Source organism: Eublepharis macularius, chromosome 2 (assembly GCF_028583425.1).
Source record: "Eublepharis macularius isolate TG4126 chromosome 2, MPM_Emac_v1.0, whole genome shotgun sequence".
Classification (NCBI taxonomy): domain Eukaryota; kingdom Metazoa; phylum Chordata; class Lepidosauria; order Squamata; family Eublepharidae; genus Eublepharis; species Eublepharis macularius.
The window spans coordinates 152783457-152795560 of record NC_072791.1 but is presented as its reverse complement, the minus strand read 5'-3'; the positions used below and the strand labels follow the sequence as shown (position 1 = coordinate 152795560).

Genomic DNA, 12104 nt, shown 5'->3' with positions numbered 1-12104 from the left:
AACGAAACCACAAACAGACTCTCTAGTCCTTTGAAGGATCTGCCTTTTCCCCATCTAGCAGTGGTGGAGTGTGCAACATGTATACTTGTCTCTTTTTTTTAATGCAACTAACAGAAACTGTGTTTGCTTTGTAGCAATGCAACCATTCCTTAACCATATAAGTGGTATATTGCAACACATTTCATTTTTCCAAGCAATTCTGTTACCCAAAAATTCTCACCTTCTCTGTCATGCTGAGCAAATGTGCAGGGGGCCCATCTGATTGGGAGCTGTTGGAGCCACTTGTGCTAATCAAGAGAAAGAGACAAGCCATTGGTGTGAGGCGGGATAACAAATTCTGTGATTCTATTGATCCCAGCAAAAGCTTTCCAACTTTTGTGTTTCTTTTGGTTAGATGCACTTTATTCTGAAAGGCTTGGGAACAGTTGGCACCCATTAAAAATGTCTAGAGCTTCTGCCTATGTTTATCATAAAAGATCCTGGAAGGGATAAATCCTCAGAGAGAACTCTAAGAGGTCTTACCATTGCTTAGGCCCTCTTCACATCCTCTTCCAATAGTGTGGGAACCACTTCTGCATAGTGAGATCCCATGCTACAGAAACATACATGTAAATACCATGACCATATGCACAAAGGACAGATGCCCACAAGTTTAGCATATGGGTGATGCCAGTGAGGTTGGAAAGACTCACTAGACCAATGTCACTCATGTGCATTGTCCGCATGCGTATTCCTATAACATGAAAACACATTGCAATGAAGCTGCTCCCATACTGCTACGGATGTGTACGGAAGAGTTGCAGTGAAATCCTAAACAAAGTTACACCTTTTAAAGTCAATGGAACTCAATGGCTGTAGAAGAGTATGGAAGGGTGTAAGATTGTGCTGTTAGGGTCAAACTATATGTTACGATTTGTACTATATAATGTCTGGGTTCCCCCAACCTGATTGTGACAATACATTAGGTGCAAGGGAACTTCCCCTCAATCTCTTAAGAACCCAATTCAGATTGAGATGAAAGTGCAGGGGGAAGAGGTCCGTCAGCCTTCTCCTCCTGCATTTTCCATACCCAAAACAGCCTCACGGGGGGGGGGGGGGCACTGTTTGCTCTGTTGCAGGACTGCATGTGTTGCTCATCCATATACATGCAGCACTCCCCAATTGTGCAAATAAATTCCCCCCCTAGCTGTTTCAAGAAAATAGTAGTGGGGGGGGGGGGGAGACTGAAGCAACTTCTCCCTGCTCAGGTGTGATCCTGATCTGAATTGGTGACCCGCATGCTTGGAAAACAATTTTCCTCCCACCTCACAGTCTCAACCAAATCTGGTTGGGGGAATCCAGACAGTACACATTACAAATCACAATGTGTAGCTTAACCCTCAATCTCTGTGATAAGTAACCTTCTTGAAGAGTCACTTGGCTCATGAGCCAGTAAGTGAGTAGGGTAGGCAGCTTCTGTAAATCAGTACACTTCTGTCAGATGCAAGAAGTGAAAATAAGATTGCTGCCAGGTTTGTCTATGTTGGTAGTCTGTTTTTGAATCTTTTCTGAATAAAGCTATTAAAGGAGATTATGGCATTATGTCTCCTGGCTAGACACTGGCAAGAATCGAAATACGAATCACATTTTGTGACAAATTGGGCCAATTCGTGTATCGCAAAAACGCATTTTGTGGGGCCGCATTTTTCACAAAATCCACGACTTTTGGGGCCAATTCATTCGATTCATGAATGCTTCATGATGTCAGACAGGCTGGCACCGATCCATTGATTCCCTAGGCAACATAGGCCCGAAATGTCTGAAGACCTTTCGTTGCCGTGGAAACCCCAATTTTAGCCCACATAACCTTGATAGGCTGCTCTCCCTGCCAACCTGAGATCTACCATTCTGTTCTACGAGAGCAACAAGCAGGGGGTAGACAGGTCTTCTGTAGCCATAGGAACACCAATCTCATTCTCCAAACCCTGTTAGGCAGGTCTGTGATGTCTGTCTGCCAACCAGAGAACTCTTGTTCTGCTCTATGTGAGCGTTTCTTATATAAGGCACAGTGTTTCTTATATAAGGCACAACTTTGTGCCTCCTGCTTTCAGTTCCAGGAGAAAGAAGGAGAGGGAGGAGCTGTTGCTGGGATTTGAAATGAGAGTGGATTTGGGAGAGTTTGGTATCTCTGGGTATGAGTGGGGCCATTGTAGGGCCCCGGGATCTAACAAATCACGAACCTAACAAATCGTTTCATGAAATGGGACAATTTCATGAAAGTTCATGGTTCGTGGAACGTGACAAACCATGAAATTCAGGGTTCGTTTTTTTCCCGTTTTGTGCTCATCTCTACTCCTGGCTCAGTTATCTTACAGCCTGCTGAGATGGAAGGGCCAATAGTTCCCTGTAATTCTCCAACATGTCAGTCAGGAACGACCTACACACACAGCTGCCATTACCTGGATTCAACATCTGACAGGGAGATGTCACTCCAGGTACCTTCTGTATTTTGTTCTTGGCCCAACTCTAAGAGCTTCCTCTGAATTTTTTGCTGCAATAGCTCCTGTAGTTCAGTCAAACACTGCTGAAACTGAGAAAAGAATAGTGAGCATGTGGGAATTATGTATGGAAGATGTATCCTGCGTTGTTCTTGCCCTTTAGGCAGCAGACATGTTATTTAAGATAATTCTGCCACCCAATACATATTCTAACTTAAGACACCATCTGCCTTTCATAACACAGAATTAGGAACAAGGACTTCAGGATTCAGATAAGCAAGCAGCCATAAGAATGAATGGGACTTCTGGTGACAATCCCCTAACCATGGAACTACCCCTCCAGTGTTTAAGGGATGCGAGAAAAACTTTTTGCAAAAGCATTAAGAATGCAGTTCTATAGGTAGCATGTAATCTACTTTATTATACAAACCTTCCCAGAGCAGATACTAAAGTGAAGAGTGCCATGCAGCCCTAAGACCATCTTAAGTTTCATTGCCTGCATTGAACAAACTAATGCATATTGCCTGAATTCTTCAATGGGTTCTGTACTCCCAACTCCTCCTCGTGTTCTGTATTCTAATAGCACTTGCTCTTGTTTATAAAATGTCCAGTATTTGCCCAGTCACGTGCTCTGCCCAAGTCTCTTTGTAGCTCAGTGCCATACTGATGCATTAATAATGGAAGTGCTTTGAAAATATTTGGGAAATCAGTGTACGTGTGTTGCAATAGTTCAAATCATAGGGTTTAAAGAGAGGAGAATTTTCCCACTACAAAAGCGAGCACACAAATGTTAGATTAACACCAGATTCTGCCACCATACTTGATGTGTGTAGGCTAATGTTTGATATTTTGGAGCTCTTGCAGCTCTGCCTTGAGTCTCAGGAGGTAAGGCGAGTTATATATATTTTAAATAAATAAGCTGACTCAACCTGTTTCCTCCCAACTCTGCTGCCTTTTCACAAAAAAGTTTATTTGCATATTTGAGGTATATAACTGCCACCTGATTTAATTTTTAAAATAGTTTCTTACATACCTCAACCATACGAGCAACCAATAGGAGTCCAAAAGCCTTGCAAGATGCATATTAGTTTTGTATCTGACCATTAGAACCCTACAACACGGAGCCACAAGGAATTTCTGGGGGCATCACATTTTCCCCTCCCCTACTTTTTCCTCTTTCCTTTTCCTGAAATTCCCCATAGCCTGTCCCCTTTTCCTGCTTCTTTTCTCTTTCCCACTCATCAGATAAAACAGAGTTGCGCTTACCATAACTACTGTTCATTGACGTCTTCTGTGCAGACACACATGAGGACTGCGCCTGCGCAGGCCTGCTGACCGGATTTTTCTTTTCTAGACTATGTCCACTAGGGGGCGCACGTACGCACCAATGCGCATGCGCGGCTTTTCCCACCCGAGCGACATTGGGTGACGTCGCCCCCTTCCCCTCAGTTTCTCCTTTGCCGCCAAATGCATTCACATTAGATGGAAGAACACAGCGGGGTAGGAGGGAGGGTTGTGTGTCTGCACAGAAGACGTCAATGAACAGTAGTTACGGTAAGCGCAACTCTGTTTTCACTGTCCGTCTTCTGTGCAGCCCCACATGGGAGACTCACAAGCCACTTACCCAGGAGGAGGGCATGTGTTCTCATTGAAAAAGGGATTGAAGTACTGCTTGACCAACAGCAGCCTCCTTCCTTTCCCACACATCCAGAGCATAATGTTTAGCAAACGTGTCGGAAGACGACCACGTTGCAGCTCTGCAGATGTCTAACAGAGGCACTCCCCTAAGGAAGGCCGCAGAAGAAGCTTGCGCCCTGGTGGAATGAGCTGTTATTTCCAAAGGGCAAGGCAACGTAGCATGCGAGTAGCAAGCCCTAACAGTCTGAGTAACCCAGCGAGAAATTGATTGAGCTGTAGCAGGTTTTCCCTTCCTGGGCCCATAATAGCACACAAACAGTTGTTTTGCACATCTAAACTGTGAAGTACGTTGAAGGTAAAATAAAATAGCCCTTCTCACAACCAAGGAATGTAAGGCCCTTTCAGAGTTATTAGTAGGGTCAGGAAAAAATATGGGCAGGACAATATCTTGCGAGGTATGGAATTGAGTAGAGACTTTAGGTCTGAAGCGAAGGTCAGGTCTCAGAACCACTTTATTTTGATGGACTTTGAAAAAGGGAGGATCCGACCTTAAAGCTGCCAACTCGCTAACTCTGCGAGCAGATGTAATGGTGACCAAGAAGGCCACTTTACAGAACAACCATTTTAACTCACAAGTAGCCAGCGGTTCAAAGGGCGATTTCATAAGCCCCACCAATACTACTTGCAGTGACCATTGAGGAACAATATCTTTAACTTGTGGAAACATATTATACAATCCTTTCAAGAAGGATTTCGAGAGGCTGTGGGAGAAAACTTTTCCCATCTATCTTAGGGTGGAAGGCTGAAATGGCCGCCAAATAAACTTTAATAGAGGAATTAGAGAGTCCCCCGTCCTTTAGAGACAGGAGGAACTCAAACACAGATGATAGCTGGCAATCCCAAACATTCACTCCTTTGTCATTAGCCCAGGCTTCAAAACGCTTCCATTTAGCAGAGTATGACCTGCGAGTAGTATCCCTACGTGCATTCAGCAAGATCTCAGCTACTCTGGCAGACATTCCTTCCGACCCAGAATGTGCCAAGCAGTGAGGCTCAGTTTGAGTAGGTCGTGATACCAAACCCCTTTGTCGGACAGAAGGTCCGGGCTCAGAGGGAACCGATAATATGACCCCTGTGACAGCTGCATGACATGTTGGAACCAAGCTTGTCTGGGCCAAAAGGGCGCTACTAGAATTATGTGAGGCCCATCTCCCTGAATCTTGCTGACGATTCGAGACAACAGCGGGAACGGAGGGAAGGCATAAAACAGGTGCCCTGTCCAGCATATCTGAAACGCGTCCCCTAGGGAATGGCGACCTAGACCTCCTCTGGAGCAAAATTGTGGAGCCCTCTTGTTGTCCTCTGATGCAAAGAGGTCTATGTCTGGGAACCCCCAGTCCAAAAAGATTGTATTCAGGTAGGAGTCTGCTATGGTCCACTCGCAATTGTCGGACCACATACGACTCAGTTTGTCTGCGATCACATTTGTGGTGCCCGGAATGTGGACTGCATGAATAAACACGTTCCTTTACATAGCCCAGTTCCAAATTCGAATGGCCTCATCGCAGAGTGCCTTGGAGGTAGTGCCCCCTTGCTTGTTCAGGTAGAACATCATGGTGCAATTGTCCGTGAGCACCTGAACGGATTTCTGTTGTAGCATGTCTGCGAATGCGATAAGGGCATAACATACCGCTTTCAATTCTAGCAGGTTAATGTGATCTTCCCTATCCTGCTCTGACCAAACCCCATGTGCCCTAAGGGACCCACATTGGGCTCCCCATCCTATCGTTGAGGCGTCAGTCGAGATAGTGATCTCGGTTTGGACTGACCCAAAGGCAACGCCACCTAAGAGATTAGCCTCACTAAGCCACCATCGTAAGGAACGAAGAACCCCTCTAGGGGTGGAATATCTCTTGTTCTGAGATTCGTGTTCAAAATCATGAACCGAAAGGAACCACAGCTGGAGAGGTCGCATATGCAACTGGGCCATCGGGGTAACTGCTGTAGATGAGGCCATAAGGCCGAGTAGTCTCTGGATAGCAGTCGCAGACTGGAACCTACATCTCGAAAAGAGGTTCACCATCCTGCCAATCTTTAATGCGCGTTCCCTGGGCAGAAAACCTCTATTTACATCGCCATCCAGTTCCATACTGATAAATAGTATTCTCCTGGACGGGGTAAGGTTAAGACTTTTTGAGGTTAACCAAAAGTCCTATCCGGGAGCAGGTAAGCATCACTGTATCAATTTGGACCCGAAGGGCATTAGCAGAGGGTGCTGCCAAAAGCCAATCATCAAGGTAGGGATAGATGGTACAACCTTGTTCTCTCAAGTATGCCACTACAGCAGCCATACATTTAGAAAAAACTCAGGGGGCTGTTGATAGTCCAAAAGGGAGCACCTGATAATGGTAGGTCCTATTATTACAAAGGAATCTAAGGTACTTCCTATGGTCAGGATGGATGGCAATATGGAAATATGCATCCTTGAGATCCAGAACGGCAAACCACATGTCCTCAGGCATTAACTGGAGGACTGTATTTAAGATAAGCATTCTGAACCGTTTAACAAGAACGAACTTGTTCAATTCTCTCAGGTCTAAAATAGGCCGTACTCCAACATCCTTTTTGTCTACAAGGAACATCCTAGAGTAAAAACCCCAGGAGGGGTCTTGAGGGAGAACTTCCTGCACCACTCCCTTTTGCAGAAGCGCTATAACCTCCGTCTGTAACTTATCAGAAGAGGATTGCACTGCATAATCAGGAAGAGACAACACAGGGTAAACATCAAACTGAATTTTATAACCAACAGCAATAACGTTGAGTACCCAGCTATCACGGGTAATCTCTGCCCACGCAGAGGCAAACTGAGCCAATCTGTTTCCAAAAACGACAGACTATTCAAATTCTAGTCAGAACTGCTTGGGTTAAATTGCTGACTCTTTGGCATCGGGGCCCTGTTGAGTGTGCCGTGGGCGGTAACTAGGTCTCCTGCGGTGGAAGGTATTCGCAGGGGGTTGGAACGGCCTGTAGGACCCATAACGTGGATACGGTTGATATCTATGTTGCCGACCACGATAACCTTGAGATGAGCGGTACTGATACCAATTGTCGGCGAACTGCCTGGATGGGAGAATCCCATAGGAGCGAGCCGTCAGTCGGTCTTTACGCTTCTGCGAGAGGTACTCATCCGTTCTGGATAAGAATAGCGATTGACCCTCGAAAGGTAGATTCTCTACTTTGTTTTGTGTCTCAACAGGCAGTGCAGTTGTGCGGAGCCACGAGTGTCTGCGAAGCACGATGGAGGATGCCAATGCTCTCGCAGAGGTGTCAACCGTGTCGCGACCAGCGTTGATTTGTTGTCACGACAGCCATAGCGCCTCATCAAGTATTACTTTAGCCAATACTTTTTGATCAGCAGGAGCTTTTCCATGAAGACCGCCATGCGATTCCATAGGAAAATCTGATAGGCTCCCATGATTGCTGAGTAATTGGAAATTTTCAGTGTAAGGGCCGCCGATGAGTATAATTTCTTGCCCAATGAATCTAGCTTCCTGCTTTCCTTGTCAATGGGTATGACATGGGAACCCCGGCGCTGACGGGTCTGCATCTCCTCAGTAATGAGGGAAGAAGGTGGTGGATGAGCAAAGAGATACGTACAGACGTCATCTCTGGTCTTATATAGAGCTTCCAGTTTACGAGATGTCGGGTAAACTGATGCTGGCTTTTCACAGATCGTGTTGATGATTTCCACTAATCCTTCTGTGAATGGGAATGAGATGGTCTGCGGATTCCCAGATTGGACATACTGCAGAATTTTATCTTTTGGTTTCGGATCTACAGCCAAAATCTCGATGTCCAGGGAACGGGCCATACGGACCATCTGTTCTGTATAGAGCCTATAATCTTCCGTTGGAGAAATACGACCAGTCCCAATAATGATGTCCTCGGGTGACGGGTCAGACGGAGGGCTAGAGCTCGGATCTTGGTAAGGCCTGCACTGCTGGTAGGGAGAACCCCGTCCGGGGTACCCATAGCGGGAGAACTCACTCCGTATGTCACCCCAATACTCTCTGCCAAGGGACGGGGAATAGGATCGGTGAGACCTGGCATAGAGGGAGCCTTCTCTCTCAAAACCTCTCCACAGTGAATGATAGGGTAGATTCTCTCTACCAGTAAAATCACCAGCCGGCCCGGCACGGGGTGCAAGAGGTGGAGCGTCAGGCAGGTCACCGTCCTCACCAGAAGAATGGTATGATGGAGGAGACAGGTGCGGGGAAGGAGTCTTGGGCTTCTCCCAGAACACCTCATCAGTTTGGACCGAAGTCGATTGTCTGTGCTTCGACTTCTTCTTGGCTTTCTTCTCACTCTGAGAGGGCAAGGTACGGTCGCAGTCTCGACTCTGAGTCACCGGATCCGATGTTGTCAACGGATCCGAAGCCTGCGGTTCTGACCAAGCACTAGGCTTTGGAGCGAGCCTGAGGCGAGTCGGCTCCGTATGCTTCGGAACCGATGATGTTGGTTCCGGCGTCGGATCCGATGGTTCAGGAGCCGATCCAGCCAGGATGTTCAGATCCGACGAAGTCCTCTGCACCTTCGGAGTCAACGTAGACAGTGGTTCCGACCTTGAGGGAGACCTGGATCGATATCGTCGCTTCCGAGTCAGATCCAACTTTGAAGGCTTCACACGATCCGAAGTTGAGCCCGAGGCGTCTTTCAGATCCGAAATCGGAGTCGGGGTTTGTCGGAACCGATCCAAAGAGCAGGAGCGGGGGGTGGAAATGGAGCTACAGGCAGACTGTGCAGTCACTGATGGGGCTTCAACTGACCCGCTTACTGGCGACAGCCCTTTTTGAGGGGTATCCGTGACTCCCGATGCCCTCATAGCCCTCCTCCAGAGTAGGGCATTCAACCTGTTAGTCCTCTCAGCCCTGGCCTTAGGTGTAAATCGTTGGCAATGCTCACACTTCTCAACGATGTGTCCTTCACCCAAGCACTCGAGGCAAACGGAATGGCCATCCGTCCTCGTCATCTTGGTAGCGCAAGTCGAACAGCGTTTGAATAAGGCTTTCTCAGCCATCTCTCGCCAAAACGAACGATCTCCTCACAAAATGGCGTTATCTTTTTCACAGCGGACAGCTAGATCTTTACCGGTCGGCGGCAAAGAAGAAACTGAGGGGAAGGGGGCGACGTCGCCCAATGTCGCTCGGGCGGGAAAAGCCACGCATGCGCATTGGTGCATACGTGCGCCCCCTAGTGGACATAGTCTAGAAAAGAAAAATCCGATCGGCAGGCCTGCACAGGCGCAGTCCCCATGTGGGGCTGCACAGAAGACGGACAGTGAACATACCTTTATCTGCCCTCCCCCCACCTCGTCTTCACCTTTTCCACCTTCGCTCTTCTAGAAGGCAAAGTCTGCCCTGTTGCTTAGGTCCACCCACTGGGCTGGATAGATCCAGTTGTATGGACTGAGTCTCCAGTAGTCACCACAGTGCCTGTTCCCAACGAGTCCTCCTCTATCAGGAGACATGACAGGGGAGAGGAACTGGACCCTTTCCAGAGCTGTTTTAGCCTCCAAGTCTACCTTTCCCTATCCCAGGGCTTTGCTTTACAGAAACCAAGGATTAAAAGATATTGCTGCAGTTGTCTAGCAACCTCCAAAATGGACACTGGCAGCTCAGTGGGCATTAGGGTTACCAGTCCCATGGTGGAGGTGGGGGATAGATATGGGCACGAACAGCAATACAAACCAAAAAAAGCCACGAACAGCCCAATACGTTGTTCGCGAACAAGCTGTTTGTGAGGCCCCATTCTAAACGAACAGGTAGTCATTGCAAGCCTCGTTCATTGCTGTTCGTCAAGCCAGACAGTCTGGTACCTGCAATCAATTCTATTGGCAACTTAGGCAGGGATTGTCTGAACTCTGAACTGCTGTTGCTCTGGAAACCCCAATCTAAGCCCAATTTAGCTTGATAGGCATGTCTTCCTTTCAAGTGTGGAGCTCCAAATGTGTTACAAGGGAGCAAAGACCGGGGGGAGGGGGCACCCAGCTCTGACTTTACAGACAGTGGAGAGGGAGAGACAGTTGCTGTTGGCATTTTGATAGAGTGTATTGGAGCTTGAATTTTCTTTGTGTGTGGTGGGATAGGGATCTACCTCTTCAAGTTCCAGGGCTGCTGCCAGGCTCTGGACCAAGCTATTATTTATTATTGGTACCTTTCCTGCTGCCTGCTCCGGTAAGGTTTCTGGGAGTGGTGCCATAGGGATCTTGACCAAACTTGGATGATGGCTGGAGGAGAGCCTGCTGGCCCCCACGAACAACCAACCACAAACATGTTCATGAACAGGGCCATGTTCATGGTTGTTCATGAGTCCCTATTCGTGGATGGCAACGAACAATGAACATCATGTTCGGGTGTTTTTTTTTTGTTTGTGCCCATCTCTAGTGAGGGTCCCTTGCTCCCGGTCTCTGCCCCCTCTCACCTGGCTGGTGGGAGGGGTGCAGGAACAAGTCAAGAACCCCCCAGAGAGTGCTCCTGTGAGCTCCAGAACACTTCCACATTGAGCTTGGAATTACATCATTCACAGAGCAATGCAGAAGCATTGGGTCATGTTGTGCCAGGAACTGATTTGGTAAAAATCATCTCCTATTGCTAGATAGGGGGCCAAATTTTACCAAATTGGCCCCTGGTGTGACCTGTTGCTTCTGCATCACTCTGGAAATGATGTTATGTCAGGTGCAATACGGAAGTGTCCCAGAGGTAAATCCTCCTGTTGCCTTCCCAATTGCCCCCCACTACCCTTCTGTCCCCTACTTTGGCACCCAGGGGACCTGGCAACCCTAACGGGCATTCTTTTCTAGAAAGAACTAAAGGTGTTCTTTCTATTATTTCAGGTTTTTTTAAAATTCCCCAATGTATTTTTTCGAATTCCAGATTTTTCTGCATATCTGGGACTTGTTTCAGGTGTTTAGAAAAATCCCCCTATCAGTCTCTTGCTTCATTTTATGGATCTATTAATGATATACTCTATGGCTGAAATGGATAAGATGACAAGAAAACTGAGGGATCTGGACTCAGGGCAGTTTAACACAGACTGGGAGAAGCTGAAACAATATCTGGAGAAGAAATGGGAGGTGGGAGGAAAACTGTGGCAGTTTGAGAACTACTGAAGTATAATAAAAGTATGAAAGAGAGGGGTGACTTTACCGGGGGAGGAAGAGAAATGTGAATTTATAAGCAGTTAGATTAACAGATTGATATATATATAGATATGTATAGGTTAATTGATAGAACATTGATAGAGAATAATTAATGATAAGGTTTAAACATGAGGATTGAGTAACTAACAATATTTTCTTTCTTTGATAAGATTTATATGCACCAAACTGAATGTATAGAAGAGTCAAATTGATTGATTATGTGATGAGCTATATAGAATTGCCATAAAATGCTGAAATGAGTAATATATAGAGAACAAATTTAAATGTGGGAAATTTTTATGGTTTATGATATATAGGTTTATGATATATAGAAATATTCAAAACTGGAAAATGGGATAAATTGTTTATCCAAAGACGTACAGTTTGGGTGTATAATAAGAAAAGTAGTTAAAGAGGTACTGCTTAATATAATGGAGAATGTATATCTGTTTTAGACAGAGGAATTTAATAGAAGTAAGGGAAAAGGGACAAAGGGTGGGAAAGCTGTTGGAAGTCTACAAAAGGGGGGGAAAGGGAGGGGGTTAGAAATGAAAAATTTGGGGAAAATTGAATGTAATGTAAAAATAACAATATTCTAACCCAATAAAAAATTTTTCAAAAAAAAAATGATATACTCTATGGCACAGTATGGAATTAGATATAAAGATGCATCTATAGTTATTTTTAGGCTCCAAAGCTAAAATGTGACAAGAAGGCAACATCAGAGGCAGTTCTCAGGAAAACAGAATACTAGATAGTCTATCATTATCACCTGATCCTCTTACTCAACA

General features: G+C 46.1%; 1 protein-coding gene across 2 annotated transcripts in view; it reads right to left on the bottom strand.

The window, feature by feature from the left end:
* The window catches only part of AGBL2 (AGBL carboxypeptidase 2), a 57683-nt gene that overhangs the window by 22791 nt on the left and 22788 nt on the right, over positions 1 to 12104 (bottom strand). For both annotated transcript variants that reach the window (XM_054972826.1, XM_054972827.1), the window contains 2 exons: positions 2439 to 2569; positions 221 to 287 (listed from right to left, as the gene is read on the bottom strand). In XM_054972826.1, coding sequence (XP_054828801.1) covers positions 221 to 287; positions 2439 to 2569 — 198 coding nt within the window. The remainder of the gene's footprint in view (positions 1 to 220; positions 288 to 2438; positions 2570 to 12104) is intronic.